General features: G+C 44.7%; 1 protein-coding gene across 3 annotated transcripts in view; it reads right to left on the reverse strand.

Annotated features, from left to right (window-relative positions):
* Positions 1 to 17,777, reverse strand: part of raraa (retinoic acid receptor, alpha a) — a 165,381-nt gene that overhangs the window by 72,063 nt on the left and 75,541 nt on the right. For all 3 annotated transcript variants that reach the window (XM_058792871.1, XM_058792872.1, XM_058792873.1), the window contains one exon: positions 4,197 to 4,669. In XM_058792871.1, the coding sequence (XP_058648854.1) occupies positions 4,197 to 4,344 (148 nt within the window). In that variant the 5' untranslated portion in view covers positions 4,345 to 4,669. The remainder of the gene's footprint in view (positions 1 to 4,196; positions 4,670 to 17,777) is intronic.

Below are 17,777 nucleotides of genomic sequence, written 5' to 3' on the forward strand. Positions count from 1 at the left end.
TTTAGGTCAGCAGTGTGTATACTGTAATTACCTAAATTAATTAGAAATGCTAGTACATAGTAGTTAAATATACTCACTATAATGTAGGTCTGAAAAAAGATACCATGGAGTGTTAGAAGAGATATGAAACTAGCACAGTTCATTAAATGTACAGTTTAAGCAAATGGTCACACTTTACATTAGGTGGCCTTAACTACTATGTACTTACATAAAAAAATAAGTGCAATACTTATTGTATTGCAAAACAATTTTGCTGCTATTGAGGTGGGATATGGGTAAAGTTAGGGACAGGTTTGGTGGTATGGGTAGGTTTAAGGGTGGGTTAAGGTGTAAGGAATGGGTCAACAGAGTAATTATAAATGTAATTACAGAAATTAATTACAGATGTAACTACATACAGGTGTTTTTAAAAATATAAGTACAATGTAAACACATGTACTGTATGTACACAATCTGTGCTTTGTATCAAATGATTCATTTAAATGTAAGTACATTGTAGTTAAGGCCACCTAATATAAAGTGGGACCAAGCAAATATATAAATATAAAAAAAAAAAAACTTTAGTGTAATGGTTAATAATAGGTTAAAACAGTAATATGACAGTGAGAGTGAATGTATGTGTGAAAGAGAAAGCTGTGTGCACAGGAAGAGCTTGTGTCCTGCGCTCCAACTGCTGTTTACAGGCAGGAAATATTTGTTCTGTGAAAGGGAAGGAAGCACCTCACTTGGTAAACATAGCACATAACATCATTTGCCATGAAAGCCTCATATACACACTCTTTTGCCTCAAAGAGGAAGTGATTCGTATCGCACTTCTGTTTCTTCTGAAGAGCCGTCAGTACGAGATTCATCGTCCAGACGTTCAATAATTCACGTCATTCAAATCATTCCAGCTCGAGATCTGACCCTGCAGTTTTCAATTAACCATCACAAACATTCAAAGCAGCTTGAGTCTGGATCACAGCGGGAGTACGCAGCACCGTACATGTTTGTTAGTACACAATCTGCTTAAACAAGTAACAAACAAACAATGCTATGTCTTTATTGCACACTCTCTGCAAACATTGACAGTGCAGGGTGAAAAAATGTGAATCCTTAGGATAATGATGTCTCAGAAAGCTAACTGAAGTCAGGCGCCATGCAGCTAACCCAGAGTCCAATCAATGACATGAGATTGGAGGTTTGGGCAGAGTTACAATGAGTATATTGACAAGAAGCATTACCTGCAAATCATGGCTCAAGATATTCAGGCAAATCCAAAGTGTTCACTTTTTTTCTTTTTCTTTTTTCCTGCAACAGCATTTCAAACAAACAACTGAAAGCAGCAGAATCCAGTAGGCATACTCCTGGAGAGCTACCTTCTTGCAGAGTTCAGTTACAGCCCTTCTCCAACAAACCTGTCTGTAATTATTAAAGGGATAGTTCACTCAAAAATGAAAATTCTGTCATTAGCTACTCACTCTCATGTCGTTCCAAACCTGTAAGACCTTCGTTCATCTTCGGAACACAAATTCAAATATTTTTTACACTGTTTATGTTGTTTACGCTTTGATCTGAACGTAAACAACGTATCTGCGTACATACGGTGCATACATTCCTCCGTTGCACACTCAGATCTGCTGCAATGAGATGGGGTTCCCAACACCTGTACCAAACTGTAATGGAAAACATGCTGCTTCATATTCACATTCTGTTCTTGGTTCATTTAGATGTCTGTTTTTAAGAGTTTAAGAAATGCTCACTGAAAGTGGAACCAAAAATGTTTCTTCTATGGCATTGCTGTGAACCCCCACACCCCCATTTGGAACCTTTATTTTTAAGAGAGTGGAGCTTAACTTTGCAGGAAGGTAGCTCTCCATGATCAGGATTGGCCACCCTGCCATTGAAAAACCATTTAGGGCTCAGCAATGAACGTTTCAGGAAACCATTTTTTCTTAGTGTGAAGAATATTCTAAAGAATCCCCTTCCAATATAAAGAGACATTTGTGCAATTATAATCATCAAAACATCCATGGATGTTAAAGTTTCTTCATGGAACCACAGATGACAATACAGAACCTTTATTTTTAAGAGCATATAGAAAGTAGATGACCTCTTCATAATTAAAAAATCAATAATGAATGGAACTTTCCACTGGGGGTTAAAGCCCAGTTTCACGTCAATGTCATGCAAACCTCTGTAGCGCACACACATTGTGCTTAAGTCTAGAGACATGCAAACCATCACAGACGACAGACCAAGGTCAAGTCCAAATGCCCCAGAGTTCATGATAAGACCAAGACCTTGAAAATATGGACTCAGACTCCAGACAGAGTACTACATTAATACTAAGAAGTACTGCGAACATTTGAAAGTTTAGGAAATATACAACAAATGTAATGTAAAAGTAATGCAAAAACTTCTTGTGATGTACTCAACAAAAGGATAAATATACAACCCGAATTCCGGAAATGTTGGGACGTTTTTTAAATTTGAATAAAATTAAAACTAAAAGACTTTCAAATCACATGAGCCAACATTTAATTCACAATAGAACACAGAGAACATAATAAATGTTTAAACTAAGAAATTTTATACTTTTATCCACTAAATGAGCTAATTTCAAATTTGATGCCTGCTACAGGTCTCCAAAAAGTTGGCACAGGGGCAACAAAGGGCTGAAAAAAGCAAGAAAGTTTGAAAAGATTCAGCTGGGAGAACATCTAGCAACTAATTAAGTTAATTGGCATCAGGTCTGTAACATGATTAGCTATAAAAGGCATGTCTTAGAGAGGCAGAGTCTCTCAGAAATAAAGATGGGCAGAGGCTCTCCAATCTGTGAAAGAGTGCGTAAAAAGTTTGTGGAATACTTTAAAAACAACGTTCCTCAACGTCAAATTGCAAAGGCTTTGCAAATCTCATCATCTACAGTGCATAACATCATCAAAAGATTCAGAGAAACTGGAGAAATCTCTGTGCGTAAGGGACAAGGCCGAAGACCTTTGTTGGATGCCCGTGGTCTTAGGGCCCTCAGGGCCCTGCATCACTCATCGGCATTATTCTGTCATTGACATTACTAAATAGGCCCAGGAATATTTCCAGAAACCACTGTCGGTAAACACAATCCGCCATGCCATCTGCAGATGCCAACTAAAGCTCTACCATGCAAAAAGGAAGCCATATGTGAACATGGTCCAGAAGCGCCGTCGTGTCCTGTGGGCCAAGGCTCATTTAAAATGGACTGTTTCAAAGTGGAAAAGTGTTCTATGGTCAGACGAGTCCAAATTTGACATTCTTGTTGGAAATCACGGACGCTGTGTCCTCCGGGCTAAAGAGGAGGGAGACCTTCCAGTGTGTTATCAGCGTTCAGTTCAAAAGCCAGCATCTCTGATGGTAAGGGGGTGCATAAGTGCATACGGTATGGGCAGCTTGCATGTTTTGGAAGGCACTATGAATGCTGAAATGTTTATAAAGGTTTTAGAGCAACATATGCTCCCCTCAAGACGATGTCTATTTCAGGGAAGGCCTTGTGTATTTCAGTAGGACAATGCAAAAGCACATACTGCAGCTATTACAACAGCATGGCTTCATAGTAGAAGAGTCCAGGTGCTGAATTGACCTGCCTGCAGTCCAGATCTTTCACCTATGGAGAACATTTGGTGCATCGTTAAACAAAAAAATTGTTAAAGATGACAACGAACTCTTCAGCAGCTGGAAACCCATATCAGGCAAGAATGGGACCAAATTCCAACACCAAAACTCCAGAAACTCATAACCTCAATGTCCATACATCGTCAAACTGTTTTGAAAAGAAGAGGAGAACACCATGGAGAACACCATGGTAAACACGGTAAACATGCCCCCGTCCCAACTATTTTGAGACCTGTAGCAGGCATAAAATTTGAAATGAGCTCATTTTGTGCATAAAATTGTAAAATTTCTCAGTTTAAACATTTGTTATGTTCTCTATGTTCTAATGTGAATAAAATATTGGCTCATGTGATTGGCTCAAATTTTAAAAAACATCCCAACATTTCTGGAATTCGGGTTGTATCTTAATCTCAACACTCAACACAAAATGGAATCCCAATGCATCAAAATCAATCAATCAATCAATCAATCAATCAATCAATCAATCAATCAATCAATCAATCAATCAATCAATCAATCAATCAATCACTCACAATTCATTGAGCAGGGTTTAATGTTATACTCACTGGCTGGTGAAGGTGTGCTGTATCCACTGAGGGGTAGGGTGGGCAGAGAGGGCGGAGAAAGCCCCCCGAGCATATGCGGGAAGAAATAGGAATAGTGGGCCATTGGGAAGCCATTGAGGTGTGGGCTGGGGTTGCCCTTACCAGACATGGCTACCACTAGAGTTCGCCCACAATCACACGGAAGAATCCAAAACGACGTTCAAATTAGATGCTTTCTGGGGATTATTTACCCATAAAATCGTTCAGAAGAGAGAGTGGATGTGCTTATTCCTTGTGACACTGGTAGAAAATGGTGTGTCTAGACAGATGAATGGAGGAGTGACTCTCTTTTGCTGCCAGGGAGTTTTCTGTAGGGGCTGTTTCCCATATCACACAGGCCTATTGAGTTTATTTCCAAAAAGATTTGATTCCGTTTAATGAATCCAAGAGTCAGCATTTGTGATGTTCTCCACTTTCCTCTTCTGTTAGAACTCCTACAGGTTGAAATAGAGAGAGTGAGATTAATTGCAAGTAAAATATGGAATGCTTTAAGAAGTGGTACACTTTTAGATCATTTAACGCTATCCCCAAAAATAAACATAGGACCTAATAAACGCTATGAGAATTTGACAGAAATTAAACACCCCTTCTGTAATTCAAATAAATCTTTTGATTTTGATTAAATGGTGTAAATCGTTGTGTGTGATGCCGTCAGAGCACTGAGTGTTGCATCAAGTGTTGCAGACACCATAAGAAAGATGATTTCTCTCCAGAACACCGCATCATTTCATAAGAGTGCTTACGCCAATCTCACCCTCAGACAGACAACATGTCCAAAGGACACCAAGTGATCTGTTCTTCTTTTTATGTTGGCCAGGCGTGGTCATAGATATTCCATCAATCTGAAAACGTTTATAGGCTTGTCTTTTTATGTGGGAACTACTCTGCAATTACACAAAAATAAGGTCATACCATAGATGTTAAGGATGCCGTTACCACTAGTCAAACAACTCCACAACTCCACAAACTTGTAATTACATAAAACGTAAAGATTCATAATTTGTTTTATATTTTTATGATATATGTATATAAAAACTAAAACCATAAAAACTTTTACTGAAATAAACTTTAACTGAAATAAAATTCAACACAAGTGTGAGTGTTTACATCTTTATATTTAAATTATTTATTCATTTTTATTTAACATTTTTATTATTTAATTTAATGTACTTACAAATCCGTATTAGGGAACTCAAGTTTTGGAAAACAAGCACTAAATGAAAATGCAGTGAAAGAAGCTAATGCATGTTCTTTATTTAACAGCCTGGCCCTGTATTTTTGAATGAGAAATAATTAAGCTATATTTATACGAACAAGGCAGAATGTCGAGTTGATGTAAGTGACGTAACACAGCATGAGCCAGAAATGTAATTAAAATACCACCAACAGACCTTGAGACTGTGAAAGCGTCCAAATTGTGTCTACAGGGAACAACCCACTCACACGCCACATGTATACACAGTTACATGCAAACTTGTATTTCATTCATTTGGGCACTGCTGAAGCCTTTCAGATCAGAGCCAAGGACACAGTCTGTGCAGTGTGCACACACAACACACTGTGAGCTATGTTTAGCACTCCGCCAGAATCCTGGACACACAGCATATCATGAAGTTAAGATCAAATAAACAAATATGAGTCATGTGTTTTTATATAGATTGCACGTTTCTGCACTTCTGCATTTGTGCGTGTTTGTGCTTGTTATTATAATCACTGAAAGTGCCTATGAGACAGGAAGTTGCGAATACAGGGCAGTGTGAAATCTCAATGCTCTGCCAACATCTTCAACCCACACAGACACACACACCGCCCTCTAGGCACTCCTGCTTGTCAGATGAGAAGGACCCCTTGACATTTGTGCCTCTATTAGAAAGGTCAACCTTTAATTACGTGAAATGCCAGCGCGCATGCACCTGCAGAAATACCCTTGACATGATCTGTGATGTGTGTGCGTGGTCACAGCGGGATCACTAGTAGTCTTGAGGCAACCTTGGTATCGATACACAAAAAGAGAGCCTTGTTCAACTTAACCAGGTAAATAGTACTGAATATAGCAACTCTGGACTGAATTTATCAGTATCGTATGGAATTCAGCGGCTTTGAAGCAAATCCAGCAGCACTAGACAACATTCAGCATCTCAGGACCAGATACAGAAGGTCTGGACTGAATTTAATAACACCAGACTGAATTTAGCAGCTCTGGACAAAATTTAGCATTATATATGAATAAGAATCTTTCAGCATCACTATCTCCTGTATCAGTAGTACTGCTCAGTAGAATTCATTAATTTATATATTTATGTATATAAGTACTTAATGCTTATACATTCAGTAATTAATACTTAATTAATAGTAATTAATACTTAAAAATAATCAAAAATTAAAAAAAAATTAAAAATTCAGCTTTGCCATGGCAAGACTAAATGACATTAAGATATATTAAAATAGAAAACTGTTATTTTACAATGATGTTTCAAAATATTACTATTTTTACTGTAGTTTGATTAAATAAATGCAGCCATGATAAGCAAAGGAAAGTTATTTCAAAAACATTTAAAAAAATACAGACTTCAAACCTTTGAATTGTACTGTGAATATAGATATTATTTTTAATGCAAATAAATAATGGAACAAAGAAGTGAGAACAGAAACAGTTTATAAAAGTAAATAACAATAATTAAACAGGTATAAACAGTGTTATTATAACACACACACACACACACACACACACACACTCACACACACACACATACACGCAAATACATAACTATGTAGGTCACTTTGACTAATTATGCCTTTATTTTTCTCTCTGTGTCCTTCATCACTCTTTCAAGTGCTTTCTTTATTGTAACAGTGAAATGTCAATCAGGCTTTCAAAAACGGATTTCTGCTGCCTGTCTCACTGTACACAGAATGACACAGAGAGCTTTTGACCTGAAGTCTTGTGTTGTCACACAGATCACATATTGTGCTCATTTGAAAAGGTCAATGTTTGCGATAGAGGCGGGAAATGTAATCACACATGCACACTAACAGGACAAGGTACAGGGTGTCAAATGCTCTCTGATATTTACCCCTCCACCTTATTGAGTGTGTGTACTGTATGTGTGTGTGTTAAAACATGCTGGGTTGGCGTGGCTATTGACACAGCTGGCTGAACGGAAAATATTGCTTAACATGAAATCTTAGGAAATCTGTGAGGTGAAAAAGAGGAGAGAGCGAAAAGAAAGCAAACAGAGATAAAGAAAGAGCAAACCATGACTCCATATGGTATAAATTCACTATAAATGTACATCAAACCTTATATTTGAAACTGCTGTTGTATTTACAATTTTCCTAATATATTATTATATTTTCTGACAAATTTGACTAGCGTGTTCCTGGTATTTTTTCCGGTTCTATCATCCACTAGACATAAGTGCATAGAGCACTTACTGTATACAAGTAACAACACACTTCTCAAATCAAAATGGTCATTTGAAATACATGTCTGCAGTGTCATTTCATGTGTCACGAGGCAACATTTTATTATGTTGGTTGTTGTATGCATTGCAATAATTTTGAAATTAAATGTTAGTGGCACTAAAATGTTAATGCTCTATCGTATTTAAAAAATAGTGTACTACCTACAGTAAACCTACCATAAACCTAGTAGTGTTAAAAACTCAAATGAGAGGTAAAAACACATCTGCTGAAGCATTGTAGCTTGCTTTTATAAAGCTTTGATTTCTTTTATTGAGTGTTGTGACTTGTGTTTTACAGGACTTGTACACGGGTGCTATGCATTGCAATGGTATACCAGGTGAGGTACCGAGCAAGTTTACTGTCAGAAAAATCATACATATGGAGCTGGTTATGTGATGCATACATCAAAATCTATTAGTTTACAGATCATACACTATGATAAAAGTGTTTTGAGGTCATATCGTTGTATTTTGAAAAGAATACAAATAAATAAGTGTTTATTATTCGGTAATATTGAGGGGTGAGAACCAGAAAGGCGTAAGTGACATTTCACCAACTTTACAGGAGAGCCAAAACAAAAATTTTACCATAGATTGATCTGACTTTGCGTACTGATTTCAATTGTTTATAATAAAAATTTTTACACTCATGGACGACAGTACTTTTGCCAGTAGAAAGAGCTCATTAAGAGCTTTCATTTGATATATATATATATATATATATATATATATATATATATCCATTTCACCAAAAATGTCACTTACGCCCTTCTGGTTCTCAACCCTTGATATGCCCTTGTATTCATCATTTGTGCGCAAGGGAATTGAGAGGGTTTTGCAAAAGTGTAGATGTAGTGGTACGTTTTTCCAATGAGCCTAAGTTGAGAGCACACGCATACACCACATAGATGGTCTGGAAACAGAAGATGTGTTGTGTTTTTGTCTGGAAGTGATAAAGATGATGTTTTTCAGCTGAGCAACAGGGCACTGACCTGCAGTACACATACACACTCTTCCAGGAAAAGAAGTGGGAAGGCGTATCCACAGTCCGTCTTAGTCTTAAGACGAGGCCCCTTTTGTTAATGAAAAACATGTTTCAGTAAGACCCCCATCCCCATCACACATGCAAGTATTCCTTTTAACAATAATACACATTTAAGTACAATCAACCTCTAAATGTCCACTAGTTGTGTCATATATAACTTTTGATTCGTTTTTATAAACCATCACCACTACCAGCATCAACTGATTAATTTAATTCTATGAACATGTCGGGCAAATGCTTTTAAAACTGTTACGACTGTTCCCAGGGAACACTGTATTCCACGTCAACTTAAACTAAATGTCTAAATGTACAGTTTATATTATTATTAAATGGCCCATGTACCTTGTATGTGTGTACCTTGTGTGTGTGTGTGTGTGTGTGTGTGTGTGTGTGTGTGTGTGCCCCAGGGCTCTAAGAGGGGACTATTGATTAGCTAATTGATTGATTTTTGTCTGTAAGATGTTGAGTCAACAATATCATTGCTCTTCAAATAAACACACACACACACACACACCTTGTGCAAGCTATATGCTGCACTATAGGCCTTTTTATACATCCTAATAATATGCGTCAGAAATGTCTGTGACCATTTGTAAAACCTCATTGTGTAAGACATCAAGCATCAAGCTTGTTCTCGAAAATGTGTTGTGTTAAAAAGGACAAACTAATGTGCAGCTGTTCTGAGAAACAGGAAGTAATCTATGTGCAACCAATAATGATTCAACTTTTGTACTAAATGACTGTCATATCCTACAGTTTACCAAATCCCTGAATGCAATAAACCGTGGGAACCAGCACCACAATACTACCTGTAGGGTGTACATTTTGGTGAAATTAAATAAATGTGTACTGACAAAGTGAATATTGCACACACTGTGTATGTATGTTAAATGTTGCATCAGTCTAATGATATTGTTCATTCAGGCAACAGATATGGAGACCTGTGTGTATTTTGGTTTGTTTACACTAGTATCTAAAGACACACAGTGGAGCACTGCCAGACAGGAAGAGGTCCAGCGCTGGGGAGTCCTGTTAACATTGTGTGTGTGTCTGTGTGTGTGTTAATGTGAGAGAGAGAGGGAGAGAAAGAGAGAGAGAGATGAGAAAGAAAGAGAAAATAGTGAACAGAAGACAAGGGAAACTTCGGAGTCTTAGATCACATATTTACCCTGAAGCGTTGGTTCTGTTATATTATCTTTCTCTGTAATATATCTCTGTATATTTCACACTTGGTTCAACTGCAACATAGGCTCATTGGAAAACCATGCCTCTACTGTATTGTAAAACATACCTAGAATACACTGCAGTTTCCAGGTGAAATGAATCCTAGTGGCAGTAAAACACCAACTACTTAATCCTTTTCACATAAATTATGATTACAGGGGCAAGTTCTCAATTAACAAAGACTTATTTTTGAACAGTTCCTTGCAGAATACTATGTCATGACCATAAACACTTTTACAATAGAGCATTATCTACAAACTAGTGTATTTAGACATTTGCATCACATAAGAGTACTAAGAAATTGTACTTAAGTAAAAGTATTGCTACTTAAGGAATAATTTACCTGAGTACAAGAAAAAGTACTGAAAAATAATATGACTCAAGTAGGAGTAAAAAAGTAGTTTGCTGAAAAAGTACTCAAGTTATTGCGTTACAAAGTACTTTTAGTCTTATTTTTCCATTTTTACCCAAAATGAGACGATGTGAGCATTATGGAGCAGGGTTAACCCTAACCCTAACACTCATGTACTTTAATGTCTGTTTCACAAGTGAGACCCAGGAAATACCTTATATGGACAAATGCATCAGATATCACTACAACTGAATAACATGCAGATAGAGATGCTTTGACTGATGAAACGTGGAAGACAATAAACACACAATTGCAATGCAACACTAACTGACATAGCTTGTATTTATAAAATATATTTTCTGTCTCACTGTGATAAGAAGCAACATGGAACCACAGAAGCTAACTGTTTCAAACACGACTGATGTTAAATAGTGATTTTGGAGCAAAACATGATATTAGTCTCATATGATGCTATGTTAAGCAAACATACTACCTATCCCTGTTGCCAGGAGCAACTGTTTTATAATTAATTTTGAAAAGTACATTCACGTATAAGATTATGTGGTTGTTTTTAAGAAGGGAAAAAGCAAAGGAGGGTAAGTAAAGGTTTAAAAGAAAAGAAATGGTCTAAAACAGTGTGAATAGAAAGGTGCCAGTAAAAAAATGTGGGGTATGGGTAAGGCTGGGCATCGTTTGAATTTTAATGATTCCGATTCTTGTCAATTCCTAATTTCAATTTCAATAAGGTAAAAAAAAAAAAAAAAATCTTAGATATCGTCTTATTGCAAAATATTTCATTGTTAGCTGAATACTATGAATGAAAATCAAGAGGCTAAAGAACACTTAAACAAGGATGTGTGTGCAGCAGAGAAAACGTCTCGGTTACGTACGTAACCCTCGTTCCCTGATGGAGGGAACGGAGACGTTATGTCATGACGACATAGGGGATTTACTTGGGAAAACGCCAATGAATATTGGCTAGTGGATTTTGCATACCTGCGCCACTCCCGTGCACACGGGTATAAATAGGCGGCAGGTGCATCCACTCGTGGGTTTTACGCTGAGGAGCCGAGAACGAGTCCCTGGCAACCAGCGATGGTTCAAGATTGTGGCTTGGGGACATAACGTCTCCGTTCCTCCATCAGGGGAACGAGGGTTACGTGACGTAACCGAGACGTTCCCTATCTGTCGGTCACTACGAGTTATGTCGTGACGACATAGGGTCTTATGGAAAGCGCCACAACCTGAACCCCGTCACAACCTTGTGGCATGCAGATGCTGACAAGCGGCGTGACAGACAAATGCCATGCGAAGGTCGCAACCTTCCCATCGCCCCAGCGCAAATTCGCTAACCTGGGTGCCCGCAGGGACCACTGAGTACATCGCTGCTGGAGATAGCCAAGCCGCTGTTCCTTTTCCCACAGAAGTCGGAAGGATTTCGACCTTCAATGAAAGATAGCTTCAAGTCTTTCCTATTTGTTGTTACAGCTTGGCAGTAACGGCGGGAAGCGAGCCTTCCAGAGAAGGGCGCTACGGAGGCCACATCCTGCCCGAAGGGAGGTAACATGTGGAGACACTGATATGGACTGACCCAGGCCTGGGGCAGTACTACATCGACTGGACCCTGGGGCAGATCCTACCTAAGGGTAGGGAGGAGAGCTGCCAGCAGGGCCTGACAGAAGGCTCTGTCAAAGGGAAGACACGGGTTTACCGTGAGGGAAACCTTACCGTGGTAGAATACACATATGGGATTACCGAAGAATCAAGCCATACGGACACCTAGCCCAGTACAGGGGCTGACCGGAGACCCGGCGAGCTAACACAAATACTGGGCCTGGCGTCAGACTGCTCCGCCCAGTCTGACTGCCGGGGTGCTGGAGGAACTCCACCAGGGTTCGCCGTCCGGGAACTGAACTGGAGGAGGAAAACGGCGCCGTATCCCCGGGTGAGGGGAATGGCGCAGCAAGCGTGACACCGGCCAGCTCTTCCCGCCACTTACCTGTTACCCAACACACGGGAAGAAACTGGCTCGATGCGGAGATTGTAAAATCTCGCAAAGGTGTTCGGTGTCGCCCAGCCCGCAGCTCTACAGATGTCTTGCAGAGAGGCGCCGTGCGCCAACGCATAGGAGAAGGCAACACTCCGTGTGGAGTGAGCCCTCACCCCTAGGGGGCATGGCTCGCCTTGGGATTGGTACGCCAAGGCGATGGCCTCCACTATCCAGTGGGCCAACCTCTGCTTGGAGACAGCCTTCCCTTTCTGCTGACCTCCGTGGCAGACAAAGAGCTGCTCAGAGCTTCTAAAGCTCTGGGTGCGGTCCACGTATATGCGCAACGCTCTTACGGGACACAGCAACGCCAAGGCTGGATCTGCCTCCTCCGAGGGCAGGGCTTGCAGGTTCACCACCTGATCGCGGAAGGGCGTGGTGGGAACCTTAGGCACGTATCCAGGCCGGGGTCTCAGGACAACGTGAGAGTAGACCGGCCCGAACACAAGGCACTCTTCGCTCACCGAAAATGCTTGGAGGTCCCCGACCCTCTTGATGGAAGTGAGCGCGGTCAGGAGCGCTGTCTTAGCAGACAGGAACTTAAGCTCAACTGAGTCCAGCGGCTCAAAGGGACCCCTCTGAAGCCCAGCCAGGACAATAGAGAGATCCCATTGGGGCATCAGGGGTGGCCTAGGAGGGTTCAACCTCCTGGCACCCCTCAGGAACCTCACGATGAGATCGTGCTTTCCCAGGGACCGGCCGTCCACTGCATCGTGATGGGCCGCAATAGCAGCCACATACACCTTCAAGGTGGAGGGTGACAGCCTACGCTCCAACCTTTCTTGCAGGAAAGAAAGCACTACTCCAATCGTGCATCTTCGGGGTCTTCTCGTGAGAAGAACACCAGTTCGCGAACAGACTCCACTTCAGTGCATAGGCTTGCCTTGTTGAAGGAGCTCTAGCCTGAGTGATGGTCTCTACCACAGTCCGTGGGAGACCGCTCAAGTCTGCAGCGTCCGTCCAGGAGCCACACGTGGAGGTTCCACAGATCTGGACGCGGGTGCCATATGGTGCCAAGCCCCTGAGAAAGGAGGTCCTTCCTCAGAGGGATGCGCCAGGGAAGAGCTGTCGCAAGGAGTATGAGTTCGGGAAACCAGGTCCGGGTGGGCCAGTACGGCGCGACCAGCAGGACCTGCTCCTTGTCTTCCCTGACCTTGCACAGTGTCTGTGCGAGCAGGCTCACTGGGGGAAACGCATACTTGCGCAGAGCCCGAGGCCAGCTGTGTGCCAGTGCATCCATGCCGAGGGGCCCTCGGTCAGGAGTAATACAGCTGGCAGTGGGAGGACTCACGGGAAGCAAACAGGTCTACCTGAGCTTCCCCGAATCGACTCCAGATCAGCCGGACTGTCTCGGGATGGAGTCGCCATTCTCCGGGAACGTGAGCTGTCGTGAGAGTGCGTCGGCCGCACGATTGAGCTCCCTGGAATATGGACAGCACGCAGCGACTTGAGCGCGTCTGACTCCAGAGGAGGAGATGGCGGGCGAGCTGAGACATGCGACGTGATCGTACACCTCCCAACCGGTTGATGTACGAAACAGTTGCAGTGTTGTCCGTACGGACCAACACGTGCTTGCCGAGCAGCAGTGGCCGGAACTGCCGCAAAGCTAGATGCACTGTCAACAACTCTAGGCAGTTGATGTGCCAAAGCAGTCCAGGGCCCCGAGGCTGCCTGCCTGTTGCATGTAGCGCCCCAACCCGTACTGGAGGCATCCGTCGTGACAACGACATGCCGGGACACTTGTTCTAGGGGCACCCCGGCCCGTAGAAAGGCAAGGTCCGTCCAGGGGCTGAAGAGCGGCGACACTCCTGTGTGATGTTCACACGAAGTGTACCGCGACGCCATGCCCACCTCGGGACTCGGGAGTGCAACCAGTGCTGAAGTGGTCTCATATGAAGCAATCCGGCGGCGTGACTGCGACTGCGGATGCCATATGCCCCAGGAGCCTCTGAAACTGTTTCAGAGGAACCACAGTCCTGCCTCTGAAGGAACTCAGGCAGTTCAGCACTGACTGGGCGCGATCCTCCGAGAGGCGCGCCGTCATACTCACCGAGTCTAACTCCACACCAAGAAAAGAGATTCTCTGCACAGGGGAGAGCTTGCTCTTTTCCCAGTTGACCTGAAGCCCCAACTGGCTGAGTGCTGAAGCACTGGGTCCCTGTGATCACACAACTGTTCTCGCACGCGGGCCATGCTCGAGATAGTTGAGGATCCTGATGCCCACTTCCCGTAGCGGGGCAAGGGCGCCCTCCGTGCCTTCGCGAAGACACGGGAGGGACAGGGACAGCCCGAAGGGGAGGACCCTGTACTGCCATGCCCGACCCTCGAACACAAACTGTAGGCGGTCTGTGTCGCGGAAGGATCGAAACATGAAAGTAAGCGTCCTTCAGGTCGATCGCTGCAAACCAATCCTGGGGCTGGATGCATTTGACATGCACCTGTTCGTCAGCATCTTGAACGGGAGCCTGTATGCATGGCCCGGTTTAAGACTTGCTGGTCCAGGATTGGTCGAAGACCACCGCTTTTCCTGGGTACGATGAAGCAAGGGCTGTAAAACCCTTGCCTCATCTCGGCTGGAGGGACCGGCTCGATTGCATCCTTTGCCAGGAGGACAGCAATCCCCTCGCGCAAGACAGGAGCGTTCCGAGCTACCACTGAAGTCTCGAGAACGCCGCTGGACTTGGGAGGTCGCCTGGCGAACTGAATCGCGTAGCCGAGTCGAATCGTGCGCATGAGCCAACGAGACGGGCTGGGCAGCGTGAGCCACGCCTCCAGACGCCGTGCAAGTGGCTCCAACGGCACGATCGACGTACCTGTGCAGCGAAGGGGAGTAGAGCGGGATGTTACAGAAGGCTGTGCGTTCTGAGGCATCCTCGCAAAACTCCCTGGGTCCCAGAGGGGACTGGCTAGAGGTGCGTGGGGAGGCACTGCGTCCCCTGAACCGCACTCTCTTGGCCGCTGGCAAGATGGGTCGTGGGCGAGTGAGGAGGCAACGTCGCACACTGTCGGCCCGTGGACCTGAAAACCCGGAGGAAAGGGAAATTGCTCTTTCTTTTGACAAAGTGGGGGCCGCTGGCCCTTGAGCCAGCGGCGGAACAGAACCAGAGATTTTCCACCCGGCCCTCCTCCGGGGGAAGGAGCGGCGCTGTCCCTGCCGTCTCCTGAGAAAGAGCAGCTTCCCACATCACTGGGTTGCCCGTGTCAGGGCCGCTTTGTCGCCTATCTGGGCGATTAGGGGCCAACTGGGACACGGGGGGCGCCGCACTCCTGCGAGGCTCGACGCACCGGCATATGGGACAATTCAGCACGGGCGGAGCAGCTCTGGAGGATGCGGAGGGCGCCCACGGCGACAAGCAGACTGGGGCTTGCCCTGCGGCGGAGCGGTGCATCACGCCGGGCAAGCTACTTACCTGTTACCCAATTGGCCTCGGTCTGCTTCTGTACTGCCGAGAACTGCTGGGCACAGTCCTCGACAGTGTCGCCGAACAGTCCAGCCTGGGAGGCAGGCGGCGACACCGCTCTTCTCAAGGCTGAGCCATAGATGGCCCTCTTGGACCCCAAGTGTGGACATCGCCTTCCCGAGGACTGCGCTGTGACTTCCATCGCCCGAAGGGCACAGTCAGTCCCGAGCACAGTTCCTGCATCAACCTCGGGTTGGTACTACCCTCGTGCATTTTAATGCCTTTGGCTGGTGTACTCGCAGGACAGCCATGGCATGCAGGGCAGAGGCAGCTTGGCCCGCAGCACTGTAAGCTTTGGCCGCGGGCGGCCGTCAGCCTACAGGCTTTGGACGGAGACGAGACGATTCCTCCAAGTGGTGGTGCATTGCGGGCACAAGTGCACCGCAAACACACTCTCCACCTGGGAAATGTCAACGTACCCCTAGCTGCCCGCCGTCGAGGGTGGCGAGGATGGGGAGGCAGGCAGCCGCTTCTGGCCGTAAAGGGGCCATCCACGACCGTCAGCTCCCCATGCACTTCCGGGAAGAAAGGAACCGGGCAGGGCGTGGTCGCGAGCCACGGCCCGTGCCGAGGAACCAATCATCTCACCGCGAGGGCTCAGGACTAGGAGGTGTGCACGCCTCCAGCCCGATGCTCGCGGCGGCCCGGGAAAGCACGGCCGTCAACTCTGGGTCCGATTCGGCGGCGGCCGCGACTCCCGAGGGAGGCAGCCCCGCCGAATCTTCATCCTCAGAGGACGATTGCCCATCCCCCGATGCTGCGATCGACGTCTGATCCTCTATCGGCGCACCAAATGAAACGCTGGGCACGCCATGAGACGGCACAGCAGAATCACCGGGGAGCCGCACAGAACAGCTGCTGCGGGAGGAGTGAGAGGTCCGTGGGGACTGGCCCGGCGGAAAGGCTCTCACTGTAACCCTCAGACCGCCCAGAGCACTAGCCGATGGTTCTCTGCTCGTGGCAGAGAAGCCAGCGCGGGTAGTGACAGAGGGAGCCCCTCCCATCCCCGTGAGGAGAGAGAGGCGCGATCGCAGCGCTGCCATGGTTACACGCTCAGAACGAACGCATAAACCATCCACGAACGCAGCTTCAGCGCGCTGGATGCCCAGACACTGAAGACAACGATCGTGGCCGTGGATGGAGGATAGGAAACGACCGCAACCAAGAGGACACGGCCGGAACGGCGTCTTTAAAAAGACGCGAACCGACCGTGATTTGCTCTTTTAGGAAATCTGCTCTTTTTAGTTGAAGTGCCCAGGGGAATCGCTGCAGACAGGGACACCGCTGTTCGCACCGTAACGCCAACCAGAACAGCTTCCAGACAGATGATGAATGGCTCTTTGTGGAGATCAACACGTTCATCCACTCGGCTCCGAAGCAAAAATCTAATGAGTGGATGCACCTGCCGCCTATTTATACCCGTGTGCACGGGGAGTGGCGCAGGTATGCAAAATCCACTAGCCAATATTCATTGGCGTTTTCTCTTAAGTCAGAGATGATTGGGGCTCCCAAGTAAATCCCCTATGTCGTCACGACATAACTCGTAGTGACCGACAGATAGGGAACAGCCCATGAGTCTTCTTGACTTGAATGGTCTAAAATCACATTGAAAGTGTAGTTTGTTATAATAACAAAAGTAGACTCCAGGCACATTTTCGGTAGGACACAAACAAGATTATTTTATTTAACATGCTAACCCATACCTAGGCTTGGGAATCCCAAATCTATTCCAATTCTGGAATAGGATGCTTAAGGTCAGGAATCGTCTACTTGTTATAAAGTTAAAATTTCGATTCCTCTTATTGATTCCTTTGTGTGCATTTTAATATGATTTTAAACCATTCAAGCACAAGAAGACTCATGCTCTGCACACATAGGGGCTTAGCCATCATTTCAGAAATGAGGGGGACAGAAATAAAAACAAAAAACAAAACAACTTTTGACTTTTG

The sequence above is a fragment of the Onychostoma macrolepis genome, chromosome 12 (genome assembly GCF_012432095.1).
Source record: "Onychostoma macrolepis isolate SWU-2019 chromosome 12, ASM1243209v1, whole genome shotgun sequence".
Lineage (NCBI taxonomy): Eukaryota > Metazoa > Chordata > Actinopteri > Cypriniformes > Cyprinidae > Onychostoma > Onychostoma macrolepis.